This window comes from Anarhichas minor, unplaced genomic scaffold (assembly GCF_050575085.1).
Source record: "Anarhichas minor isolate MPS153535 unplaced genomic scaffold, ASM5057508v1 ptg000009l, whole genome shotgun sequence".
NCBI lineage: Eukaryota > Metazoa > Chordata > Actinopteri > Perciformes > Anarhichadidae > Anarhichas > Anarhichas minor.
The window spans coordinates 3,455,761-3,482,983 of record NW_027466455.1 but is presented as its reverse complement, the minus strand read 5'-3'; the positions used below and the strand labels follow the sequence as shown (position 1 = coordinate 3,482,983).

General features: G+C 44.5%; 1 protein-coding gene across 1 annotated transcript in view; it reads left to right on the top strand.

Annotated features, from left to right (window-relative positions):
- Positions 1-26,799, top strand: part of zanl (zonadhesin, like) — a 53,245-nt gene extending 26,446 nt beyond the window's left edge. Inside the window, exons 36-88 of the mRNA XM_076086899.1 lie at positions 599-795; positions 938-1,076; positions 2,677-2,921; positions 3,588-3,736; positions 3,947-4,075; positions 4,253-4,391; positions 4,602-4,743; positions 5,440-5,636; positions 5,781-5,919; positions 6,345-6,524; positions 6,629-6,822; positions 6,973-7,114; positions 7,460-7,704; positions 8,371-8,519; positions 8,730-8,858; positions 9,036-9,174; positions 9,379-9,520; positions 10,217-10,413; positions 10,558-10,696; positions 11,188-11,304; positions 11,626-11,750; positions 12,198-12,343; positions 14,022-14,165; positions 14,448-14,555; positions 15,320-15,489; positions 15,597-15,799; positions 16,090-16,234; positions 16,526-16,773; positions 17,061-17,238; positions 17,430-17,538; positions 17,630-17,724; positions 17,863-18,039; positions 18,502-18,710; positions 18,801-18,945; positions 19,058-19,155; positions 19,275-19,421; positions 19,648-19,812; positions 19,913-20,040; positions 20,156-20,427; positions 20,514-20,722; positions 21,007-21,151; positions 21,300-21,547; positions 21,638-21,767; positions 21,873-22,074; positions 22,906-23,067; positions 23,249-23,379; positions 24,231-24,433; positions 24,611-24,746; positions 25,041-25,181; positions 25,381-25,474; positions 25,925-25,969; positions 26,175-26,218; positions 26,744-26,799. Coding sequence (XP_075943014.1) covers positions 599-795; positions 938-1,076; positions 2,677-2,921; positions 3,588-3,736; positions 3,947-4,075; positions 4,253-4,391; positions 4,602-4,743; positions 5,440-5,636; positions 5,781-5,919; positions 6,345-6,524; positions 6,629-6,822; positions 6,973-7,114; positions 7,460-7,704; positions 8,371-8,519; positions 8,730-8,858; positions 9,036-9,174; positions 9,379-9,520; positions 10,217-10,413; positions 10,558-10,696; positions 11,188-11,304; positions 11,626-11,750; positions 12,198-12,343; positions 14,022-14,165; positions 14,448-14,555; positions 15,320-15,489; positions 15,597-15,799; positions 16,090-16,234; positions 16,526-16,773; positions 17,061-17,238; positions 17,430-17,538; positions 17,630-17,724; positions 17,863-18,039; positions 18,502-18,710; positions 18,801-18,945; positions 19,058-19,155; positions 19,275-19,421; positions 19,648-19,812; positions 19,913-20,040; positions 20,156-20,427; positions 20,514-20,722; positions 21,007-21,151; positions 21,300-21,547; positions 21,638-21,767; positions 21,873-22,074; positions 22,906-23,067; positions 23,249-23,379; positions 24,231-24,433; positions 24,611-24,746; positions 25,041-25,181; positions 25,381-25,474; positions 25,925-25,969; positions 26,175-26,218; positions 26,744-26,799 — 8,207 coding nt within the window. The remainder of the gene's footprint in view (positions 1-598; positions 796-937; positions 1,077-2,676; positions 2,922-3,587; positions 3,737-3,946; positions 4,076-4,252; positions 4,392-4,601; positions 4,744-5,439; positions 5,637-5,780; positions 5,920-6,344; positions 6,525-6,628; positions 6,823-6,972; positions 7,115-7,459; positions 7,705-8,370; positions 8,520-8,729; positions 8,859-9,035; positions 9,175-9,378; positions 9,521-10,216; positions 10,414-10,557; positions 10,697-11,187; positions 11,305-11,625; positions 11,751-12,197; positions 12,344-14,021; positions 14,166-14,447; positions 14,556-15,319; positions 15,490-15,596; positions 15,800-16,089; positions 16,235-16,525; positions 16,774-17,060; positions 17,239-17,429; positions 17,539-17,629; positions 17,725-17,862; positions 18,040-18,501; positions 18,711-18,800; positions 18,946-19,057; positions 19,156-19,274; positions 19,422-19,647; positions 19,813-19,912; positions 20,041-20,155; positions 20,428-20,513; positions 20,723-21,006; positions 21,152-21,299; positions 21,548-21,637; positions 21,768-21,872; positions 22,075-22,905; positions 23,068-23,248; positions 23,380-24,230; positions 24,434-24,610; positions 24,747-25,040; positions 25,182-25,380; positions 25,475-25,924; positions 25,970-26,174; positions 26,219-26,743) is intronic.
- Positions 26,800-27,223: the final 424 nt, after the last annotated feature.

The window sequence follows — 27,223 nt, the reverse complement described above, 5'->3', positions numbered from 1 at the left end:
CAGTAAGGTCATTATTATGCGGGGTTTCTTGGGTTGTCCGTCTGTCCGTCCATCCATACCATTCTTGTGAACGTGATATTTCAGGAACGCCTTGGAAACTTCTTCAAAAGTGAAGTGATGACATTTTGGACAGATATGATGTAAACTGCAATTTGTCTGGTTGGCGGAGGCGTAAAACCGAGAGGCGGCAGTTCTAGTTCGATCTGGGCTCGTATTTGTCGAGCATCCCAGAATAACAAATCAATCCCAACTGGCCAAAAATGTTCAGACTGGTGCAAGTTTGGATTTAGTTGAAGGACTCGGAGTAAAGGCATGTTATCAACCTGAGCAGGAAATGACTCCTTTCTCAGCAAAAGGATAATTTCACACTTAAACATTTTAATTTACATACATAAAGGCTACATTTATTTTTTTAGGCCAAGTAGTTACAATCTGCCATGTAAATGCCATTTTGTACAATTATTAATAGTTTGAATTAATCTTGGCATCATATTTTTGCATGCAACCATGGCTGGTTATAATACATCATTCAATGTTTCTGTACATCTCTGCCACCACTATCACTGACTTCACCCTCCCGTCCTCCCCCCTACTGTAGCTCCGAGCTGCCCCCCCAACAGCCACTATGAGCCCTGTGCAGACCCCTGTCAGGAGACGTGCACCGGGAAACCTCCCTCCTGCGGCGGGCCCTGCTCCGAGTCCTGTGTGTGTGATCCGGACTACGTCCTGAGCGCCGGCAAGTGCGTCAAGACGACTTCATGTGGCTGCACACACAACAACGGCCAGTATTATGAGGTACAGTGAAGTGGGTTTGATAAGCCTCCAGGGAATGGTCTGCGTGTGTGGGAGATTTGTGCTTTGTGAGAATATCGTGGTCTTCGATTTAAGCTTCCTCATCTGCTAACGCAGCTCAAATGTGTGTGTGTGTGTGTGTCAGCCTGGAGACGAGTTCTATGTGGAGGACTGTAAGCTGAAGTGCAGGTGTGATGCTCCCTTCATTACCTGCATGCCCACTGAATGCCCCCCGATGCAGGAGTGTAAAAGCCAGGACGGAGAGCTGGGCTGCTACCCCACAAGTAAGTTTGCACCTAGCGCACCACCATCCAAATTAACTGAGCTATGAATTATGAAGTACTAGTAAGACATATTGAACACTGGCAAGGCTTTAGAATAAGGCCTGTAATTATTTGTGTACATAAAGATACATTTAGGTGCAAGGGAACAAGATGTGATGTCAGAGAATAAGGGGGCAACAACTACTGGGCCCCTATTTGGGTTCAGTATGATCATAACCGAGCAACAAAGCTAGAAGTTTGGGGGAAGATGGGGTAACGAGTTGCTGTTTAGACATGGAACGAACCACACAACACACTTTAGCTGAATTTTTGTGATTTTCATTGAGGTTTTCATACTTCTGGAATATAATCAGGTCTTTTTTGGGTAGCAGCTCCCTAATGCGAGTTAAAAGAATAACCATTCTACTTCTTCTTAAAATGATGAGTTGCTGCGTTGTATTCTGATGTCCGGAGCTTGTCCCTTTCTCTCTCTCTTGTCCCATCAACTCCAGGCCCGACTACACCTAAACCATCAACTCCAAGCCCGACTACACCTAAACCATCAACTCCAAGCCCGACTACACCTAAACCATCAACTCCCGGTCCATCTACACCCAAACCAACAACTCCTAGACCAACTACACCCAAACCAACAACTCCTGGACCAACTACACCAAAGCCAACAAGTATGACAAGTCCTTATCAACGTTTGTTTCTTTATTAAATTCTTCAATTCTTTCTTACATTTATTTTGCCCATCTACCAATTTCGTATTCTTTCTGCTGTACAGAGCCATGCCCTCCTGATGCAGACTATATAGAATGTGGTCCAGCTTGTATCCCCACCTGTATGGAACCTTCCACCAACTGTTCTGGCTCCTGTATCAGTGGCTGCTTCTGCAAACCAGGGTTTGTCTTCAAGGGACGGCGCTGTGTCCCATTGGAGAAATGTGGCTGTCTGGATGACCAGAATAACTATTATGAGGTCAGATATCCTTGTTAGCATACCCGTATGTATACATTCCTGTTTAGTAAAAACATATAATGGTAATTATTAAATTACAAGAAGGTTGTACTATGTAGTTCTAGTGACACACGGTACTCATGGTTGATCCTTTGTTCAATTTTGTTTTAGCCTGGCGAGATTATATTCGGAGATGGCTGCTCAAAGCTGTGTCGCTGTGCAGGGAACTACACCTTGGAATGTGTTGACAACTCGTGTGACCCCACTGAAGAGTGTCGCGAGGCGAATGGTGTTGCAGGCTGCTATCCTAAAGGTAATGGTATCTGATAAATTGTCAAGGAATTGCTACAAGAACTGGTACTTGCAGTCGTCCAACCACATCTGAAGGCAAAAGTGTTTCAAACTGTTCCCATCGGCTCCACACACAAGAGTACAGTCAGTCAAAAATAATAAATGTGCTGCTACAGCGATACTACTTCTGATGTATCTTAGCTAAAAGATTCTTTTAGCTAATGTTAGAAAACGTTAGATGTTGCTGTGTAACTGACATTACTGAGTCAGCTTGCAGACTTTATGACTCTTCTCTACTTGTGCTACTGTTTTATTACTTTTTAGCATTAACAAAATAACTGCTAACATACAGTTTCTCACACCGTAGGTACATCCACGTGCATAGCGAGTGGTGATCCCCACTACACCACCTTTGACAAACGCAAATACAACTTCATGGGCAACTGCAGCTACTTGATGTCTCGACCCTGCAATGAAACGTCTCTGCCACACTTTGAGGTCCATACGGACAACGAACATCGTTTTAACAATCCCAGAATCTCCTATGTGAAGGCCGTGCATGTATATGTACACACGGTGAAGATCTCCATCCTCAAAGGAGGCACTGTGCAGGTAATAAATGAGGGGAGAAACTAACTACGTTTTTTAACAGACAGTGTGGCAGGGTGCAGCCTGGTCTCCTAAAATGTGCGTTCCTGTACAAAACTGCACAGTCAATCACATTTCGAGAGAAAAATATTTTCTCCCGCATTACGTTTGTTTTAGATGATTTACAAATACCTTTCTAATCATAGTCCACGGAAGCCCTGTATGGAGGAGGTGGGGGGGAACAATCACGTCCCGTGTCGAACCAAAAATTGATGTTGATATTTTAAGTTACGTCCATACCTTAAAGCCAAACAATGTTTTAATAAACCTAACGAAGTAGTTTTGTTGTATTTCAAATTGAGTTAACCATATGTTTAAAAATGCAACCGTAATCTGGGAAAATATATATTTCCCTAGAAACATAATTGAGAATGCTGTTAAATTGTATCGGAACCACATTTTGAAGGAGACAGGGTTTCAGGGTGACAACCATCATACTATTTTCATATCTATGACATATTTACCAGAGCTAATGTCCAGAAATCATGTGAATTATCTGCAGAAAATACACCGTTTCAATTGCTAATTGCAGTTTGAGATTCTATACATAGAGAGTTTTTAATCGTTAAGTGTTTCTGTTTCCTCAGTCATCACTCATTATCTTATTTGCACTTGCTTTTCCCCGCACAGGTGAACGGAACCAATGTAAACGTGCCAGTGACTCCGGCCCCTGGTGTCTCTGTGTTCAAGTCAGGAAAGCACTACACTGTGTCCATGAACTTTGGTGTGACTGTTCGTTATGATGGAAACCACTTCATGGACATCAAAGTGGTCAAAGAGTGAGTAAAGAAAGACTGAACTTTACATTCGTACCCCGACTCCACGGACAAAACTATTTCCAATGGAGATTTTGGAGTGATGCTGACAATAAAGTCTGATAATGAGTGAAAACATTAGTAATGGTGTGAATGAAAACAAGTCACAAACTCTTGGACTGAATTGTTGCTTTTTCATCTCCTCAAATCACTAACTTGCTGATTTTCTTGCAGCTATCAGAACAAACTGTGTGGACTGTGTGGAGATTACGATGGAGATTCCAAAGATGACTTCCGTAAACCAAATGGATCTTTGACCAACAATGCCAATGACTTTGGACACAGCTGGAACACCGATCCAGAGTGAGTCGCATTGGATTTGTTTTTGTGATTGATTGTATATTTTAACGCCATTTTGATGTATTTATTCCATCCTGAACAAATGGGTACACATCGATCAACCCTTTGTTACAATTGCTAGGGGAGAAAAACTAACAAACAACACACGGAGCTTCTCTAACTAACTGTCTGTGTTGACAGGTGTAACAAAAAACCCAACACCACCATCCCTGAGTGTGACGAAGGAGAGCAGGAACTGTATGAGAGCTCAGGATACTGCGGCATCCTGCTGGACAAAAAGGGTCCCTTCGCTGTGTGCCACCGCAAAGTCAACCCAAATGTAAGTCACTTCACTCACATACACACACACACACACACACACACAGGCCTATACAGTACGCACTATTACGAAGCAGTTCCCACTTTTGATGTCATCGAGAAAATTGCATTAAAATAAGAGACAGAAATTACAATTTCTGGTTGACAATGGAGACAGACTAAGGCACTGTAACTCAACGAAATGTGTGTGTGTGTGTGTGTGTGTGTTCAGAATTACTTCAGGGACTGTGTCTTTGACCTGTGTGAGCTGGATGGAGCCAAGCCCATTCTGTGCGAAGCCATAGAGGCCTACGTCAACGAATGCCAGGACCGCGGGGTGAACATCGGACCCTGGAGGAATGAAACCTTCTGCCGTGAGTGTTGGGTGAAAGAACGGATGGAGAAAATGATAGATGGATGGAGGGATGTAGGGAGGGCAAGATGGGCAACTAGGGCGCCCCTTCTTAAGGCTCAGTAAGGTCATTATTATGCGGGGTTTCTTGGGTTGTCCGTCTGTCCGTCCATCCATACCATTCTTGTGAACGTGATATTTCAGGAACGCCTTGGAAACTTCTTCAAAAGTGAAGTGATGACATTTTGGACAGATATGATGTAAACTGCAATTTGTCTGGTTGGTGGAGGCGTAAAACCGAGAGGCGGCAGTTCTAGTTCGATCTGGGCTCGTATTTGTCGAGCATCCCAGAATAACAAATAAATCCCAACTGGCCAATAATGTTCAGACTGGTGCAAGTTTGGTTTTAGTTGAAGGACTCGGAGTAAAGGCATGTTATCAACCTGAGCAGGAAATGACTCCTTTCTCAGCAAAAGGATAATTTCACACTTAAACATTTTAATTTACATACATGAAGGCTACATTCATTTTTTTAGGCCAAGTAGTTACAATCTGCCATGTAAATGCCATTTTGTACAATTATTAATAGTTTGAATTAATCTTGGCATCATATTTTTGCATGCAACCATGGCTGGTTATAATACATCATTCAATGTTTCTGTACATCTCTGCCACCACTATCACTGACTTCACCCTCCCGTCCTCCCCCCTACTGTAGCTCCGAGCTGCCCCCCCAACAGCCACTATGAGCCCTGTGCAGACCCCTGTCAGGAGACGTGCACCGGGAAACCTCCCTCCTGCGGCGGGCCCTGCTCCGAGTCCTGTGTGTGTGATCCGGACTACGTCCTGAGCGCCGGCAAGTGCGTCAAGACGACTTCATGTGGCTGCACACACAACAACGGCCAGTATTATGAGGTACAGTGAAGTGGGTTTGATAAGCCTCCAGGGAATGGTCTGCGTGTGTGGGAGATTTGTGCTTTGTGAGAATATCGTGGTCTTCGATTTAAGCTTCCTCATCTGCTAACGCAGCTCAAATGTGTGTGTGTGTGTGTGTGTCAGCCTGGAGACGAGTTCTATGTGGAGGACTGTAAGCTGAAGTGCAGGTGTGATGCTCCCTTCATTACCTGCATGCCCACTGAATGCCCCCCGATGCAGGAGTGTAAAAGCCAGGACGGAGAGCTGGGCTGCTACCCCACAAGTAAGTTTGCACCTAGCGCACCACCATCCAAATTAACTGAGCTATGAATTATGAAGTACTAGTAAGACATATTGAACACTGGCAAGGCTTTAGAATAAGGCCTGTAATTATTTGTGTACATAAAGATACATTTAGGTGCAAGGGAACAAGATGTGATGTCAGAGAATAAGGGGGCAACAACTACTGGGCCCCTATTTGGGTTCAGTATGATCATAACCGAGCAACAAAGCTAGAAGTTTGGGGGAAGATGGGGTAACGAGTTGCTGTTTAGACATGGAACGAACCACACAACACACTTTAGCTGAATTTTTGTGATTTTCATTGAGGTTTTCATACTTCTGGAATATAATCAGGTCTTTTTTGGGTAGCAGCTCCCTAATGCGAGTTAAAAGAATAACCATTCTACTTCTTCTTAAAATGATGAGTTGCTGCGTTGTATTCTGATGTCCGGAGCTTGTCCCTTTCTCTCTCTCTTGTCCCATCAACTCCAGGCCCGACTACACCTAAACCATCAACTCCAAGCCCGACTACACCTAAACCATCAACTCCCGGTCCATCTACACCCAAACCAACAACTCCTGGACCAACTACACCAAAGCCAACAAGTATGACAAGTCCTTATCAACGTTTGTTTCTTTATTAAATTCTTCAATTCTTTCTTACATTTATTTTGCCCATCTACCAATTTCGTATTCTTTCTGCTGTACAGAGCCATGCCCTCCTGATGCAGACTATATAGAATGTGGTCCAGCTTGTATCCCCACCTGTATGGAACCTTCCACCAACTGTTCTGGCTCCTGTATCAGTGGCTGCTTCTGCAAACCAGGGTTTGTCTTCAAGGGACGGCGCTGTGTCCCATTGGAGAAATGTGGCTGTCTGGATGACCAGAATAACTATTATGAGGTCAGATATCCTTGTTAGCATACCCGTATGTATACATTCCTGTTTAGTAAAAACATATAATGGTAATTATTAAATTACAAGAAGGTTGTACTATGTAGTTCTAGTGACACACGGTACTCATGGTTGATCCTTTGTTCAATTTTGTTTTAGCCTGGCGAGATTATATTCGGAGATGGCTGCTCAAAGCTGTGTCGCTGTGCAGGGAACTACACCTTGGAATGTGTTGACAACTCGTGTGACCCCACTGAAGAGTGTCGCGAGGCGAATGGTGTTGCAGGCTGCTATCCTAAAGGTAATAGTATCTGATAAATTGTCAAGGAATTGCTACAAGAACTGGTACTTGCAGTCGTCCAACCACATCTGAAGGCAAAAGTGTTTCAAACTGTTCCCATCGGCTCCACACACAAGAGTACAGTCAGTCAAAAATAATAAATGTGCTGCTACAGCGATACTACTTCTGATGTATCTTAGCTAAAAGATTCTTTTAGCTAATGTTAGAAAACGTTAGATGTTGCTGTGTAACTGACATTACTGAGTCAGCTTGCAGACTTTATGACTCTTCTCTACTTGTGCTACTGTTTTATTACTTTTTAGCATTAACAAAATAACTGCTAACATACAGTTTCTCACACCGTAGGTACATCCACGTGCATAGCGAGTGGTGATCCCCACTACACCACCTTTGACAAACGCAAATACAACTTCATGGGCAACTGCAGCTACTTGATGTCTCGACCCTGCAATGAAACGTCTCTGCCACACTTTGAGGTCCATACGGACAACGAACATCGTTTTAACAATCCCAGAATCTCCTATGTGAAGGCCGTGCATGTATATGTACACACGGTGAAGATCTCCATCCTCAAAGGAGGCACTGTGCAGGTAATAAATGAGGGGAGAAACTAACTACGTTTTTTAACAGACAGTGTGGCAGGGTGCAGCCTGGTCTCCTAAAATGTGCGTTCCTGTACAAAACTGCACAGTCAATCACATTTCGAGAGAAAAATATTTTCTCCCGCATTACGTTTGTTTTAGATGATTCACAAATACCTTTCTAATCATAGTCCACGGAAGCCCTGTATGGAGGAGGTGGGGGGGAACAATCACGTCCCGTGTCGAACCAAAAATTGATGTTGATATTTTAAGTTACGTCCATACCTTAAAGCCAAACAATGTTTTAATAAACCTAACGAAGTAGTTTTGTTGTATTTCAAATTGAGTTAACCATATGTTTAAAAATGCAACCGTAATCTGGGAAAATATATATTTCCCTAGAAACATAATTGAGAATGCTGTTAAATTGTATCGGAACCACATTTTGAAGGAGACAGGGTTTCAGGGTGACAACCATCATACTATTTTCATATCTATGACATATTTACCAGAGCTAATGTCCAGAAATCATGTGAATTATCTGCAGAAAATACACCGTTTCAATTGCTAATTGCAGTTTGAGATTCTATACATAGAGAGTTTTTAATCGTTAAGTGTTTCTGTTTCCTCAGTCATCACTCATTATCTTATTTGCACTTGCTTTTCCCCGCACAGGTGAACGGAACCAATGTAAACGTGCCAGTGACTCCGGCCCCTGGTGTCTCTGTGTTCAAGTCAGGAAAGCACTACACTGTGTCCATGAACTTTGGTGTGACTGTTCGTTATGATGGAAACCACTTCATGGACATCAAAGTGATCAAAGAGTGAGTAAAGAAAGACTGAACTTTACATTCGTACCCCGACTCCACGGACAAAACTATTTCCAATGGAGATTTTGGAGTGATGCTGACAATAAAGTCTGATAATGAGTGAAAACATTAGTAATGGTGTGAATGAAAACAAGTCACAAACTCTTGGACTGAATTGTTGCTTTTTCATCTCCTCAAATCACTAACTTGCTGATTTTCTTGCAGCTATCAGAACAAACTGTGTGGACTGTGTGGAGATTACGATGGAGATTCAAAAGATGACTTCCGTAAACCAAATGGATCTTTGACCAACAATGCCAATGACTTTGGACACAGCTGGAACACCGATCCAGAGTGAGTCGCATTGGATTTGTTTTTGTGATTGATTGTATATTTTAACGCCATTTTGATGTATTTATTCCATCCTGAACAAATGGGTACACATCGATCAACCCTTTGTTACAATTGCTAGGGGAGAAAAACTAACAAACAACACACGGAGCTTCTCTAACTAACTGTCTGTGTTGACAGGTGTAACAAAAAACCCAACACCACCATCCCTGAGTGTGACGAAGGAGAGCAGGAACTGTATGAGAGCTCAGGATACTGCGGCATCCTGCTGGACAAAAAGGGTCCCTTCGCTGTGTGCCACCGCAAAGTCAACCCAAATGTAAGTCACTTCACTCACATACACACACACACACACACACACACACAGGCCTATACAGTACGCACTATTACGAAGCAGTTCCCACTTTTGATGTCATCGAGAAAATTGCATTAAAATAAGAGACAGAAATTACAATTTCTGGTTGACGATGGAGACAGACTAAGGCACTGTAAGTCAACGAAATGTGTGTGTGTGTGTGTTCAGAATTACTTCAGGGACTGTGTCTTTGACCTGTGTGAGCTGGATGGAGCCAAGCCCATTCTGTGCGAAGCCATAGAGGCCTACGTCAACGAATGCCAGGACCGCGGGGTGAACATCGGACCCTGGAGGAATGAAACCTTCTGCCGTGAGTGTTGGGTGAAAGAACGGATGGAGAAAATGATAGATGGATGGAGGGATGTAGGGAGGGCAAGATGGGCAACTAGGGCGCCCCTTCTTAAGGCTCAGTAAGGTTATTATTATGCGGGATTTCTTGGGTTGTCCGTCTGTCCGTCCATCCATACCATTCTTGTGAACGTGATATTTCAGGAACGCCTTGGAAACTTCTTCAAAAGTGAAGTGATGACATTTTGGACAGATATGATGTAAACTGCAATTTGTCTGGTTGGCGGAGGCATAAAACCGAGAGGCGGCAGTTCTAGTTCGATCTGGGCTCGTATTTGTCGAGCATCCCAGAATAACAAATCAATCCCAACTGGCCAATAATGTTCAGACTGGTGCAAGTTTGGTTTTAGTTGAAGGACTCGGAGTAAAAGCATGTTATCAACCTGAGCAGGAAATGACTCCTTTCTCAGCAAAAGGATAATTTCACACTTAAACATTTTAATTTACATACATGAAGGCTACATTCATTTTTTTAGGCCAAGTAGTTACAATCTGCCATGTAAATGCCATTTTGTACAATTATTAATAGTTTGAATTAATCTTGGCATCATATTTTTGCATGCAACCATGGCTGGTTATAATACATCATTCAATGTTTCTGTACATCTCTGCCACCACTATCACTGACTTCACCCTCCCGTCCTCCCCCCTACTGTAGCTCCGAGCTGCCCCCCCAACAGCCACTATGAGCCCTGTGCAGACCCCTGTCAGGAGACGTGCACCGGGAAACCTCCCTCCTGCGGCGGGCCCTGCTCCGAGTCCTGTGTGTGTGATCCGGACTACGTCCTGAGCGCCGGCAAGTGCGTCAAGACGACTTCATGTGGCTGCACACACAACAACGGCCAGTATTATGAGGTACAGTGAAGTGGGTTTGATAAGCCTCCAGGGAATGGTCTGCGTGTGTGGGAGATTTGTGCTTTGTGAGAATATCGTGGTCTTCGATTTAAGCTTCCTCATCTGCTAACGCAGCTCAAATGTGTGTGTGTGTGTGTGTGTCAGCCTGGAGACGAGTTCTATGTGGAGGACTGTAAGCTGAAGTGCAGGTGTGATGCTCCCTTCATTACCTGCATGCCCACTGAATGCCCCCCGATGCAGGAGTGTAAAAGCCAGGACGGAGAGCTGGGCTGCTACCCCACAAGTAAGTTTGCACCTAGCGCACCACCATCCAAATTAACTGAGCTATGAATTATGAAGTACTAGTAAGACATATTGAACACTGGCAAGGCTTTAGAATAAGGCCTGTAATTATTTGTGTACATAAAGATACATTTAGGTACAAGGGAACAAGATGTGATGTCAGAGAATAAGGGGGCAACAACTACTGGGCCCCTATTTGGGTTCAGTATGATCATAACCGAGCAACAAAGCTAGAAGTTTGGGGGAAGATGGGGTAACGAGTTGCTGTTTAGACATGGAACGAACCACACAACACACTTTAGATGAATTTTTGTGATTTTCATTGAGGTTTTCATACTTCTGGAACATAATCAGGTCTTTTTTGGTTAGCACACGGAACAACAGCTCCCTAATGCGAGTTAAAAGAATAACCATTCTACTTCTTCTTCTTCTTAAAATGATGAGTTGCTGCGTTGTATTCTGATGTCTGGCGCTTGTCCCTTTCTCTCTCAGGCTCTCAGGACTGCGTGGTGTCCGGAGATCCTCACTACAACACATTTGACAAGAAGTTCTTCAGCTTCATGGGAACGTGCACCTACACACTGGCCCGAACCTGCAGGAACAGCACTGGTAGGTTCAGACAACTCTGTTTCATTTCCAGATTTATTTTTTTTTGTCATAAATTATAATTTGTCTATACTTGTTGCAAAATGTTTGACCTGCGGCAGCTCTTAAAATGCATTGTCCTCTTCAAGTGGTCCTGACACCAGGAGGTGGCACTACAACTACATGATACTTTAAAATAACCATTAGTCTGACTCATCCGACTGTTTGCACAGTTCATCCTTGAACAGTATAAAAATAAATAATTTTTTAGACATTTAGTGCGATAAATTCTCATGCGGTTTAAGAAACGGAGTGGACTGACGTGTTTGTACGCTCCCTGTGCAGGTCCTTGGTTCTCAGTGGAGGGGAAGAATGAGGAGAGAGGAGTGACAGGCATGTCCTACCTGAGGAAGCTCTACGTCACCGTGAACGGAATCACTGTGACCCTGATGAAGGCCAGGAGGACTCTGGTCAGTGGGGACAACATTTACAGCAGCACACAATGGATTCTGTGTCTATAAATGTCATTTCACAAGCTGTCGGTATCACAGGAGGATGACGGGGCACGACATGTGTACACAGATGTGCGGCACACGCACCAGCTGTATCACTCTCTCTGCATCTTAATCATCTGGTTCAGTGAAATTACAAGCCTGTCCTTTGTTCTCCTCGCCTTTTTATTTCATCTTATCCCTGACTTTTATCTCTTTTTAATGCCATAATCCCAGAAGTCTGTCCACACTCGTCCTCCTCATCGTCTCATGTGCTCATCTGTTTGACCCATCCACGGGTTTTTTTCACAGAGATTTAAATCCCCGTGTGCTGGGGTTTTTATTCACGTGTCAAATGTGGAAAGCTTGAATATAAAGTGTACCTGTTGTTGCTTTTTTATCACCGTCTTCATGTTGTCTTTTCAGGTTAACGGACTGCGAGTGGCCTTCCCCCACTACCCCTCTCCGCTCATGTCCCTCAGTCTTGCCGGTCAGTACGTCACCCTGCAGACGCCGTTCGGCCTCCGGGTGCGCTGGGATGGAAACCATTACGCCCAGATCTCAGTCCCCAGGTCGGTCAGAGGTCGACCCCTTGGTCGCATGCGTTCATGTGACATTTTTTTAAGGCTTTTATTTTGTTTTGGGAAAATGTTAACACATATACAGCAGGTGAATTCTGTCTGTATTTCCCATTTTTTCATTGATAATCAAGGAAGAAATTAGCACACTCACTCCCAACGTGAGCGTGTCGGGGACTGTTACGTCCTATATACTATCTCCAAGGGAACACAGGGAGTAACATAACAAGTTTACAAAAAAAACTGTGCAAAAATGTAGCCAAAATTTCAAAGAGAAGGCTGCTGGAACACTTTAAGAGTAACAATGAACAGAGAGACGGGAAGATCAACAGAAATAAATTAACCAACCAAAAGACGTCAGGGTCTCCAAGGCCAAAATAATAAACAAAACCCCCACACTAACTGGAAAATAAGAAGTTCAACTGGTCTACCGCAACAAACAGAACAACAATTCTAAACTCCCTAATTAACCAGAAAACAGGAACAAACAGGAATAGCAGAGTACATGTCAGAGAGCCCCGACAAGGCTTCCCCAAAGTTACCCAGACTGGTTAAACAAAGCATCTCTAGCAACTAGCCAGCCAACACAAAAGATAACTAAAATAGAGCTGTTATAAGGACTTTCAGCAGGAAGAATCAGCTCAAAGGCCAATATGCGCTGGAGCACTGGTTCTGGGGGTAGATATGCGGCTCCGCACTGATGACGTTCAGGTGTGGGCGCTCCAGGCACTGAAAGGGGGCGTGGCAGACCTGAAACACAGAGAGAGAAAAATGAGGCCAGAAGAAAGTCAGTGGATGTAACGGGGACGATGAGTCAGTTTCGGGTCGTAACATGCATCGCATCATTTCAAAACAAACTTCTGTGTTCACAGGAAGCGTTCAGTTTGCCCTGGTTACATGCATACAGCCTGTTTTTAACGTCAGAGGTTAACTTGTAGTTTTTAGGTTTACTTGGTTAGGTTTAGGAAAAGATTGTGGTTTGGGTTAAAATAAGTCTATATCGTAAAATATTTACATTTGTTACGTAACTGGTGTTGGTAAAGTACAGACGTTAGGTAGCAAAACTAAGGTAAAATAAATGTCAAAAATGACTTTCGGTTTCACACAAACAGCGGTCTCCTGGGTGAAAGTTATATGTTTGTTTGACCCATCATCCAACCACTTCACTCACCTGCCCTATGGGCTTTCTTTCTTTCGACACACGTGCATACTTTCATATTTTATGTAGCTGTGAATCCGTTCTAAATCCCCATTTCTGCTGCTGGGATGATGAACACGACAAGTCTTTAGACACATGAAGCAGTGAAAACACCCTGAAAGACAGAACGATGTGGGCCGTGTGCAGCAAATAGTATACGATGCTATAAACGGCAAAAGGTCAAAGTTTAATCTCGGTGTATGTCATGAAAACTGCGCAAGAACTCAACTATAAAGCTGTATTTCAAAGGTCATACAGATCTGCTATTTCGAATAAATCCTCCAACATTCTTAATACTTTGCTTGTATATCTTCCATTGATGATGCCCCGACTAATAGTATCAGATGAAGAGATTTCTTGGTTTTGTCTCTTTGTTTCTTGGATTCCATTAACGGGCCAAACACTGTTTGACCTTTTAAGCCCGTTTAAGACATCCCTCCTCATCTCTTAATCACGTTTTCTCCTCGTCTTCAGCTCCTACTACGACCGGATGTGCGGCCTATGCGGCGACTACGACGGCAACCCGGGCAACGACTTCACCAAGCCAGATGGCACTCTGGTGGGAAATGTCAACGACTTCGGGAACAGCTGGCAAACGGAGGAGGATGAGGATGACTCGTGAGTTTCCACGCACTCGTTTCAATGCTGAGAATTTAAGGATTTCCTACGAACTTCCCTGGAGTCACATGTAGTCCAAGCATGTGACTAAACTACATGTGACTAGATGCTAATCTGTACATGCATTCAGTTGAACACATACAAATATATTTTTTTTGCATAAACATTATTATATTTTCTAAATATATAAATACATTTAAAAAATGTCAAAAAATTGACAGTGCCACGATTCACGAGGATGAGCGAAATGGGATGTGACCCTGTTGTGTTTGCGTTGATCAGGTGCAGCCCAGGCACCAAGCCCGACCCGGACTGTGACCCCAAGCTCGAGGCCGAGGTGGTGAAACCAGACAAATGTGGCAAAATCACAGACCCCGCTGGACCTTTCAGGTGAGAGAGGACTTTTTATTCCTACCTGCTCCAACAGTGCACCAACTGTAACAACCTATCCTTGATGCATCTCAGTAGTGTCTCTTATTCCTGATAAAACTCCACTCCTCCAGTTTGTAAGTCGGGCTTTCTGGTATGAAATATTGTGGTAAAGTTTGTCAGTATATCTATTTAAGACCTTTTCAGTGAAATTTTCTTTTTCTGTATCAACCTTTAGCTGTTCACTTTAAAATCGACATCGCTCTGTTCTCAGCAGCGTCAGCACTTATTTAGCTGGCGGGGGATGGACGTGCATCAGATAACCCACCGTGGACAAAGTGTAGTTAGAGGGTGTGACTGCAGATGCTGACACCAGTCCCAGTGTTCTCAAATTATGTTTATTGGTTCAGTCTATCTGATTTATCTATTTCAGATTACAGTTATAAATTGTTCTTGGAACATCACATGGACAGAATTGGACTCTGAACCCAAAAGCAAACACACACACACACTTGTGTATTTTATTTTTATATGCATTTACTGTAGCTAAATAAACTACAGTGTGTAGTGTGGTAGAAGCACCCTTATATTTCCTTATATATATTTCTTTCTACTCAGTTCATGAAAATGTTTCGAGTGCCTAATTGTCAAATGTCTCTCTGAGGTTTGGTTGCTTAGAATTACATTTTTTAAGGAACGATTAAGAAGATGCTCCAAGTGAAATCAGCAGCGTGTCATTGGTTGAGCTTTGCTGGACCATCTGAGTGTTCTTCCTCTGCTTCCAGGGAGTGTATCAGTGTGGTGAATCCCACTCCGTTCTTCCAGAGCTGCGTGTACGACATGTGTCAGTTCAACGGCCAGCAGCGCGTCCTGTGCGACCAGCTCCAGGCCTACACCGACGCCTGCCAGAGCGCCGGAGCCAAAGTCCACCAGTGGAGGACTCCGAGCTTCTGTCGTAAGTCTTCAGCGTGTTTGTCGTTTGTCTTCTAGGCGGGTCAAAGCTCCAACAACCTTAACATTTATCTTTTCATCCTTGTCTTCATCATCTCCATCTCCATGCAGCCCTGGCCTGTCCTCCCAACAGCTCCTACACTCTGTGTGCCAGTTCCTGCCCCGAGACGTGTCTGGGTGTGGTCGGGTCACCCGGCTGCGAGGACGTGTGCGTGGAGGGTTGCGAGTGTAACCCGGGCTTCATCCTCAGCAACGACAAGTGTGTGTCGCTGAAGGACTGCGGCTGTGTGGACACCAGCGGGAGCTATCACCCTGTGAGTGGGAACTACGTCCATGTGACCTAAATCACAAAGTCACAGTGATTCTACTGTATTCTAGTCAAAGCATTCGCGCACAACTCTGCACAATATTTGAATGGAAACATGAATAATGATACGTTGCTGGTATCCACTGTTAAAGCATGAACAATGTTTTAAGCACATACTCAACAATAAAGTGTTATAGTTTACCACATTGTTGTGAGGGCTTGCCACATATGTATAATGTGCATATTTGGTGTGTGTGTGTGTGTGTGTGTGTGTGTGTGTGTGTGTGTGTTTGTCAGGTGGATGACAACTGGTACTTAGAGGGCTGCGAGGAGAAGTGTGTGTGTCACAGTGGAGGTTTGATTCAGTGTCACAACAGCAGCTGTAAACCCACCACTGAGAGCTGCCAGCTGCAGGACGGAGAATACGACTGTCGTCCTTTAGGTATGTCACACACACACACACACACACACACACACACACACACACACACACGTAAACACACACACAAAGCTGACACTATAAAAAGCACCATTCACATATTTGTATGCATATTTTGAAGTATCGCATTCGAAAAGCTGTATTGAAACGACAAAAGTCGATAAAACGTCAATTGTGCGAAAAAGAGTTGCACTTAATGAGATATGGAAACGCCTTTTGCTAAATACTACTACTACTACTATAATAATATACTGATAAATAATATATTTAAATAAATAATGCTCTCTTGTTCAGGAAATGGCATCTGCTCAGTATCTGGCGACCCCCACTACACCACCTTTGACAAGCACACCCACCATTACATGGGAGCCTGCTCCTACACACTGTCCAAACCCTGCAACGTCTCCTCTGGCTTGCCGTACTTTAGCGTGGACACGCAGAATGAGCACAGGGGAAGTAATAAGAAGGTCTCCTACGTCAGGGCTGTGGTGGTCAACATGAACGGGGTGACCTTCGTCCTCGGCAAGGGCCGCACGGTCCAGGTATGTTAGCTGACGGAGAAGCTGGTTCTGGTTCGGAGAAATCTCTTCTGGGGTTTTTGTAGCGATGATGCCCAAAATGCTCTTCTTCGGTGTGAATGTTTACTGTTTTTTTAGTCTTCAATAATTGTAAATGTCTTTGGAGAAATCATCTTGGAGCCTGGGGAATTCATGATGAGAATTTTGCTGGTTAAATCGGGGGGATGGGGGCACAACCCCGGGGGAATGACTGCCTCCACGTACAGACACTCTCTGCTCACCGTCAGAATAAACGTCTCCGTGTCCTCCAGGTCAACGGGACGGCGGTCGTCCCACCTGTCACCTCCATCGGCGGAGTCAAGATCTACTTGAGCGGCAAGTTCGTCGTCCTGGAGACGTCCTTCGGCCTGAGGGTGCGTTTCGACGGCAACCACCACGCCGACGTCACCGTGCCGACCTCCTACAACGGCCTGCTCTGTGGCATGTGTGGTAAGAAGCAGTCATGTCCCATTTCAGGCTGTTATAAACATCATACTTCTGAAATTGGAATCTGAAATGTCTTTTTAACAACAACGGATTCCAATCCAAGTTTTGTGGTGACAGCTAGTTCTGACCCAAAACTACCCGGCCAACCAAAATACTATCACACAGGCAGCCCATAATGTTTGTTTCCCCGGCAGGAAATTTCAATGGAAACTCCAAAGACGACAACTTGAAGCCAGACAACACACCAGCTGCTAACACCAACGAAATGGGAGACAGCTGGCAGGTTCCTGACCCGAGGCCCGAGTGAGTCACGTCACGCAATACAAAAATACGTACTTCACTAGAAAAATCATCGCTTCACTCCAATCTAATAAATCCTCTGCCTCTTCTCCAGCTGCACCAACGGTGGAGGACAGGAGGACTGTGATAAAGACGTGGAGGAGGAGGCCAAGAAGCCCACCAGCTGCGGCATGATCACGGATCCCAATGGTATGACACACACACACACACACACACACACACACACACACACACACACACACACACACACACACACAGTAACCTGTTGCCATGGAGAAAGTGGTCATTGAGTGAAATGAGTTTGTGTCTTGTGCGTTTGGTCTTCAGGTCTCTTTCAGCCCTGCCACTCCGTCGTGCCCCCGGAGCCGTACTTTGGAAACTGCGTGTACGACATGTGTGCGACCGGAGGCCAGACCGTGGCTCTGTGCCAGGCCATAGAGAGCTACGCCGACATGTGTGCTGCTGCAGGAGTCCCCATCGCATGGAGGAACAACACCTTCTGTCGTAAGTCTGCTGCGAGTGTGTGGAAAACGAAGAGGAACTAGCAGTGTGTCATGTCCTTACTGAGTTTATTACCAAAACCACAGTTACAGTTTTTGCTTGTTCGGCTAAAGTTCGTTCATGTATTTTCCACTTGTGACCACAGTGACCTAGGACTGCGTAAAAGGTGTAGGTAACAAAAAGGGAAAAAAATTACAAATACGAAGCCGGGGTAGGAGGGTAAGAGAAAAGGTTCATTTACATGAAAAATGTATTTTTTTTTTAAATCCTGCCTGGATATCTGGATATCCTGCCTCTTGATATGAAATATCAAGGACACACTGACACAGGATTTATCAGTCATGAAATCCTTGGCAGCATTTAGAGTTGCTAGTGTGACTTTTCACTTTACATTTGGGGGGAAAAAACACATGTATTTTACAAAACGTCCTTCAAACATCCCTTGTCCATCTGTCCTCCCTCCAGCTCTGAAGTGCGCCCCAGGCAGCCATTACAACCCGTGCGGCCCTGCCTGCGCTCAGCCCAGCTGTCAGGAACCCGCGGCCCCCGGCGGCTCCTGCAACCAGCCTTGCGTGGAGGGATGCGTCTGTAACCCTGGCCTCGTCCTCAGCGGAGACAAGTGTGTCCCGCTCAGCGAGTGTGGATGCACCGACGCAGACGGACACTACAGACCGGTAAGCGTGCGCCTCAGGCGGAGAATTATTTTTGCAAGAAGACCCATTTGAGCGTGCGCTGAATTTCTCATTTGTGCACAATGCCTGCAGGTCGGAGACTCTTGGTTCACGGAGACGGACTGCTCAGAGCGCTGTAAGTGTAACGGCAACCACAACATCACCTGCGAGCCCTGGCAGTGCAGCCCTGCACAGGAGTGTAAAGTCGTGGAGGGAGTGCTGGACTGCCACTCTACAGGTGAGATGGACTGGAGGGCCAAAGATGCACTGCACCTTTCACCAACAAAGAACATTTTGAGAATATTTGCGGTTCTGTTCATTACTTCTTATCAAATGTTTTCCCTCCTCAGGTAAAGGAGTGTGTCACGTGGCTGGAGATCCTCACTACTACACCTTTGATGGTGTGATGCACACCTACATGGGAACCTGCACTTACACTCTGGTGGAGGTACGGGGGAGTTTCACCTTGAAATTTCTATTTCAACTTGATAAACATCTGTTTGTGCATTCTGAAACAATAGGACACGTAAAAGCACGTTGTTTGAGTGTTTTTTCTGAATCCCATAGGTGTGTAACACCACCAAGGTAACGCCCTTCAAGATCGTGGCTAAAAACGAGGAGCGTGGTCAACCAGAGGCCTCCTATGTTCGCTCTGTCAAGGTCTACCTGCCTCACGACACTGTGGTGGAACTGCAGAAGAGCCGCAGAGTTCTGGTAAGGAATGCTGTTCTTTTTTAAATGTATAAATTATATTTGCCGCAGAAAACTACGGAAGCCCTGAGAAGCAAAAGACAAAAAAAACATTCTGTTGATCCATTTTCAGACTTAGAAAATTGATCACCAGAATGTTGTTTTCCTCTCAGGCCTTCTGGAGCAAAACACTAATGGTAGACAGCCTAATGAAATGGTCAACGACTAACTGGCGTCTGCCTTGTCTTAGCTGAATGGACGGCGGGTGAGAACGCCAGTTTCCATAGACGTGGCCGGAGCCAAAGTAATAACCAGTGGATCCTACAGTCTGCTGGACACAAACTTTGGACTGCGCGTGAAGTTCGACGGCGTCCATCACCTGGAGATCACGGTTCCTGGAGAATACTTCAACAAGGTATGAAGACATAAGGCCCGTCTTATTGTCCAAATGTCTCCGCGTCAAGTCAGAAAACCAAAGAGCTTGAAATAATCCTGCTCGATTTACTCCTCTCCAGCTGTGCGGCATGTGCGGGAACTACAACCACAACTCCTCGGATGACAACCTGATGCCCAACAAGAAACCAGCCAAGGATGTGATTGAACTGGGCAACAGCTGGAAATCCGATGGGGACAGTGATCCTGGGTCAGTGGCTCACAGCCATCACACATGGTTTACTGTGATGATGTGGATAGTCTGAGCTCGGATATGATCAACATATGCATGTTGATTTTTTATACTTTTGCGTTCTCCCCTCTAGCTGCCAGCCAGACACTCGTCCAGACGTGCACCCCGACTGCACTGCCGAGGAAGAGAAGCTGTACGAGGCTCAGTGTGCCGAGGTCATCCTCTCCGACCGCTTCAAGCCCTGCCACTCACTGGTGCCCCCCGAGGCCTTCCTGGGTAACTGCATCTACGACATGTGCGAGTACGACGGCATGCAGGCGACGCTCTGCGACAATGTGGAGGCGTACGCTCAGGCCTGCCAGAGCGCAGGAGTCACCATCAGCTGGAGGAACAACACCTTCTGTCGTGAGTTCCAGCCACGCTCATCAACAGGCTAAATAAAAGATTGTTGTCGAGTGATCTTTTGATAATTGTCTTTCCCTCCCCTGCAGCCGTGCCCTGCCCTACCAACAGCCACTACTCAGACTGTACCGCCCCCTGCCCCCCCACCTGCTCCGACCTCTTCCCCATCTTCTGCCACCTCCCGCCGACGGCCTGCGTGGAGGGCTGCCAGTGTGACGCCGGCTACGTCCTCAGTGACAACAAGTGTGTTCCTCTGGATAAATGTGGCTGCCTGGACTCAGACTCAGAGTACCATGATGTGAGTGGAGCCGAGTGCGCCTAAACAGGATGTGGTGTCATAGAACACTTTCTACTTTTGTCTAATTTATTTCTTATCTTGGACAACTTTGGGGTCCTTGTGGTCATGGTGGTCCCCGACATTTTGTCCGTTCAGTAATCCCTCCATGCTTGGGAATTAAAGTAAAGATTGTTACACGTTGCAATATATCTTTGTGTTTCTAAATGTAAACAAGTCTGGTGTGTGTGTGTGTGTGTGTGTGTGTGTGTGTGTGTGTGTGTGTGTGTGTGTGTGTGTGTGTGTAGGTGGGAGACTCGTGGCTGACAGATAAATGTACTGGTTTATGTACCTGCAACCTCGGTGGCAAAATCACGTGTAAGGACCACAGCTGTAATTCCAACTCAGTGTGTGGCCTGGACAAATATGGAGACGTCTACTGCAAACCCACCAGTGAGTCACTCTGACTGGCTTCCCCTGTGATACCCCAACATGTTGTAGCTATGCAGTGGACGTTTTGAAGACTTTTAAACCATAAAAAAATGTAAGTATCGTTTAAATCATAACCCGTTTTGACCGTTTCATTTACATCATCCTCTAGAGTTCGACAAGTGCAGCGTCTCTGGGGATCCTCACCACCGAACATTCGATGGTTTCACCCATCACTTCCAGGGCCCCTACACCTACGTCCTGACTCAGGGCCACAACCTGCAGAACTCCCTGTCGCCCCTCGTGGTGCGGGGAAAGAACATCAGACGCGGGGGGAACAGGAGGGTGTCGTTCCTGGACCAGATGTACGTTGACGTTTACGGCGTCAATGTCCGCTTCCTGCAGAAGAAGAACATCCTGGTTAGTAGTTTGTCTTTGTCTTATTAAAGCCTCTTTCTTTGTTGCTTGCATTAAAAAGCAAACAGTGAAATTATACGGTATCCCTTCTAGGTGAACGGAGAGCGTGTTGCACCTCCTCTCAGTCCAGTTGATGGTTTGACCATCACGATGAACTCCAGGCAGGTCCAGCTCACCACCGACTTCGGACTCACTGTACGCTTCGATGGCAAAAGTCGCGGAGGTAAGCGAAGAAGAAACCTCGGCCCTCGCTAACTGACTTTGGCTCGTTTGTGAATCCATTCACCCCCCGCCCCCCCCCTCATCCATCTCTCTGTTTGTGTATCAGAGATCATACTGCCCAGCACCTATAAGAACTCTGTCAGGGGGCTGTGTGGAAACTACGACGGCATCACCAGAAATGAGTACATGAAGCCGGATGGAATCGTGGTCAGGGACCTGAACACGTTCGGAGAGAGCTGGAGGGTCAGTGACCGACAGGCGGATGCACTAAAGATCTTCAACCTTCCTCACACTGCCCACGCTCACAGGTAGGTCCACTACCAGGGCCCCTGCTGTAGCAGGAAACACATGTTCTATGGATTTTACAAATAGTCGGGTTCATGAGCATAGAGATTCTATTTATTGACCCATTTTCAGAAGAGATAGTAATGGAGATAATAAATATTAAGTAGAAAAATACTTATTTTTTAAATTGTTTTAAAATGAACAATAATAATAATAATGATGATAATAATGATAATAATTATTAAATATGAATAAAGAGATACAAAATATGAAAATATAAATAACTAAAAATGAAATAACAGAGAGATAGCAATAGTGATATTAAATATAAGTAAAATCGCTGAATTAAGAAAATAAGTTTAAAGAAAATGAATAAATATCTAAATAAAGACAAATTAAAAGTAAAAATAAAGTAAAGGATAGTAGACAGGATTGACAATTCCATACTTTTACCCCTGTCCTTATTTATGATTTATTATTATGACACATGAGCAAGTTCCACTCACTAAAGAAGGCTGTAAGATATAAAAAATAATAATAATAAGAACTTTATTTTTTTATATTTTACCACAGGTGAGGGTCTTTATGTTGGGGGCTTGAATATCCACAGCAATATTAAGTGCTATGTTAGTGTTAGAGATATCTTGTCATGGACCAAAGTGTAGGTCAAATGGATATCGTGGTGGAAGAGGAAGGGTCAGAAGATTCCCACAATCTCTGGCAATCATAATCTCTTGACTTTAGGGTTCATGGTAATCTGGTATGCAGTCATTGAGAATGTTAAGACAGCAGCTTTAATCCTTTCTATTTCCTCCGTCCTATCCATCCTTTCTGTCTGTTCCATCTGTCTCCAGGCGAGAGGTGGAGACCGATCCAGATTCAGGATTTGAGACGTCGGACTGCTCTCAGTCTCAGCTCAATGACTACAACAGCGTGGCTCAGTGTGGAGCGCTGTCTGACTCCATGGGGCCGTTTGCTTCCTGCCATGCTACCCTGCCACCTAAAACCTACCAGGAGTGAGTAGTCCGTGTGTGTGTGTGTGCGTGTGTGTGTGTGCGTGAGTGTGTGTGCGTGAGTGCGTTGAAACTGTCCTCTGGAGAGAGTTATATTGCAGTTTAAATTGGTGCACAACACATGATACACTTCACGTCCTTCCTTCAAATTGTAATCTGACTGTTGTGTGTGTTTGTCCCTCAGTGACTGTGTGTTTGACCTGTGTGCTGAGGATGGCAGTGCGGAGCTGCGTTGTGCCAGTTATGAAGCGTACGCTGCCGCCTGTCAGGAGGCCGGAGTCAAGCTGGGACCCTGGCGGCAGCAGCTGGACTGTGGTAAGATGCTGAACAATGCAAAGAGTTTCACTGCATTCACATCATGTGGGAATAACGATGGTGGAGTGATTCTTGGAGGACTATGGAGGCCCACAGGGCACTTTATTAAAATGATGAACTTGAAAATGAAAATGTCATTCCACAATGGCGTTATAATCTTCCACATATGAATGTGTTATTTAGGTAAAAGTTAAACGTCAAACAGCTTTTCCATTTTCAATTTATTTTGGTCACAATAATATTACTTTGATAAAAATAAGCCACAGCTCAAGCAAGTTTAAAAAAATACAAAAATGAATGAAAGCCAATGGAGGTCTGAAAGCATCCACATTTCTAAAACACAGTACCACGATTTGCGAAGTGGTTTGTTGTAATGTGTGTGAAGTATACAAAAACACACAAAACTAGCTTGTTGAAATTACCCGAACTGTAAAAGTCCAAGTGAAACCGCCAATACCCATATGAGACAGGGTTGTTACCATAGATTGTATATAAGAAGTGGACAGTCATCATGATGTCACTCACTGGTTTGTGGACTGTCGTTTTGAAGCCTTGAGTACGACGGTTTGGCTGTCGCCATCTTGGATTACAGCCGTCACCATGTTTTTTTGCAACCAATGAATGGCCATAATGACCATAATTCACTAAATGAACATCATGCTGTATTGAAGACGACTTGGAACTAGAGCTTGAGACCATAAACTCATGTTCACAATGTTTACTGAGGTAATAAATCAAGTGAGAAGTAGACTCCTGATGGTCAGTAGAGAGAATGCCAGTTTTAAGACACTTCCTAATTGGCTTCACCTGGTTGTGACTTCTTTCTCTCTTTCTCTCTCTCTCTCTTCCAGTCCTGTCCTGTGGTGCAAACAGCACCTACTCCACCTGCATGTCACCTTGCCCCGCCTCCTGCGCCGACCTGGCGGCCCCCTCAGAGTGCGACACCACCTCCTGCATGGAGGGCTGCCAGTGTGCGGCGGGCTTCGTCATGAGCGAGGGCATCTGCGTGCCATACCCGCAGTGTGGCTGCACCTTCCTCAACAGATATTACACCGTAAGAGGCCTTCTGGAGTTACAGCAGTGGCTGTGTGTGTGTGTGTGTGTGTGTGTGTGTGTGTGTGTGTGTGTGTGTGTGTGTGTGTGTGTGTGTGTGTGTGTGTGTGTGTGTGTGTCATTGTGTGATGATCTCTTTCAACCCTCCACCTCACCTCTGTCCCTCCATTTCCCGCAGCTGAAGGAGAGGTTCGTGACTGAGGACTGTTCCCAGGCGTGTGAGTGCACCAGCACTGGCGCCGCGTGTCAGCCCAAGACCTGCCAGGGCGGTTTCGTCTGCACCATCTACGACTTCACACGGGACTGCTACAGAGGTGTGTGTTTGTGCTTCTGTGGAAATAAAATTCATTCATCATCCGCTCAATATCATTTCAGTGTAAACCCCATGGACTCAGCCCATATTTAGCCACCATGCAAGTCCTTCTCATGAACAACTAAAGAGGAATTATGGCAAAATCTGTGACGTTTTTGTTTTTTTAAATGTACACGTTTGCAAATTTTTCCAGGTGAAACATTTCCTCATAGCACACAAAAGTATCAATTATTTATACTGATAACACACAAGATTAAAACCGTCAAAAAACGTAATATTGTCTTGTGTGTTGCAGCGAGTCCCTGCCTCAGCTCGCCCTGTCTGAACGGAGGCCAATGTGATGAGGTCAGCAACAACACGTACAGCTGTCAGTGTGAGGAGGGCTTCGAGGGAACGAACTGCGAGGTGGAGATAACACACAACGGAGGAGGACTGGGTACGTCTGTTTCACTCATCAGGGTCAAACTATGATATTTACCTCAGACTTATGCTGCATTGTTAAAAAAAATATAAGGTCGTGCCATCCAAAGATTCTGACGTCATGATTAGATTTCATTGGCTTTTATCTTTTCTTGATGGAAAAAGAAAAATGAAGAGTGAAAGTTTGGGTTTAAAGTAATTGTTGTTCGTTACAGAAACCAAGTGGATCATCCTGATAGCGGTGTTGGTCGCAGTTGTGGTCGTCATCATTGTGACCGCCGTCGCGTGCGCTTGTCGACGAAAAGCCAAGTGAGTCCCAGTTGATTGTGTTCTGTGCATCAAAGCATTTGTGTGTGAGAGGACGTGTACGCAGGAGGGTTAGGGCTACATGTGGAGAACAAAGATTGAGTTCTGTGAATAAATCGAAGGTCCATGTTTTGAGTTTAATGTCAGAATACTTCGGCATTGATCTCACAATTCCGATTTCAAGAAAGAATTGGGATTATGAAGAATTTTGAGAATAAAGTCAGAATTTTGGAAATAAAATTTAAATTCTGAGAATAAAGTCAGATTTCTGAGTTTAATATCAATTCTGATTTCAAGTCAGTATTTTGAGAATAAAGTGCGTGTGTGTGCGTGTGTGTGCGCGTGTGTGTGTGTGTGTCATGACTGCTGACCGACACGTCCCAGCCGCTGTCCTCTGCAGAAACAGAATCCCCTCTCATCAAGGCCCAGATAAAAGTGTCATTTTCATTGCAGGTCACAAGTTTATGTAATTCAGAAGCAGCAGTCATCTCACAGTGGGTGAGAGAAAATTACAGTGTCATCACCTTTTTGTTGGCGGGCATTTCTGTGAGCATGCTGTATCAGCACTGGGAAGGGGAGGGTTCCCTGACTGCTTTCACTCTACCTTCGCTATCTAAAACCACTGCACTCTCTCCTGGTCGCACCATGACTCATCAATCCCGTGCATTTTGACGTCCCTCACCTCGGTTCTTTCTGTCCGCAGGAATCACAAGGGGGAGGAGAGAAAGCTCAGCATGAAATCCACAAGTAAGAACTGTCATCATTGTTCATGGAGAATTAAGAAACAGGAATAATACTCAAACAGATCGCTGATCTCGGGACTACATGGAAAAATAGACAACAACATTTGAGTGTGACGACTCTGACCCAATAGTAATAGACTGAGCTAATAGCATTAGAGGCTGACTCGTATATTTGCAGGAGGATATCATGCGCTACAGAAATGTATTAAAGGCTGCATTGACCCCTTTGCATCCTAATTCAATTTCATTCTCATTTACTTTTCATATTGATTTAATTTTCAGCGTTATAGTTGACAGTTTGTCCTTTGTTTCAACTGTTACTACACAGCCCCAGTTGACTCTTTAACAGCCATATAATAGGAGAAATTGTCCAAAAAAATATAATGTGTATGTTTGTAGCTAAATGTATTTGCATTAAAAATCCGTAATCTCCTAATAATAATCTGAATGTCTGCAGACAGATTCAACTATCAAATTCTCCCTGATGATGATCATTTTCTCGAATATTTATCCCTTCTTTCTCTTACAGCTGTTCCATATACAAACATAGAGGACCAAAGAAAGGACAAAGTGACTACTATGTGATGACAAACTGTAGCCTGAATGTAACGCCTGCAACGCGACCCGTCTGTTCTGAGGCTTCTTCAGCCTCCTGAGAAGAATAAAACTCCGTCAGAAATGAAGGAAGTCTTGTGAGAGTTGTGAAAATTATTGTTCATATGCCCATGTTTTGCTTTCTTAATTTATGCTTTTTAATATGTAATTTTAGTCCAATGTGCATGTTAAATGAACAGAAAAGTGGAAATCTGTGTGTGTGTGTGCCTTTAAGTGTTTGTGTATTTATGGAATGAAATGAATAAAAAAAAAAGAGAAAATGTATGTTTGTCTTTGTTAAAAATTGGTTTCATTCATTATAGGGATTTTTTTATCATGTATCCATATTCTGCATCTGGTTTATTTTATACTTAGTTTCATTCTTTACTGGACTTCCTCTGAAATCCAATGAGAG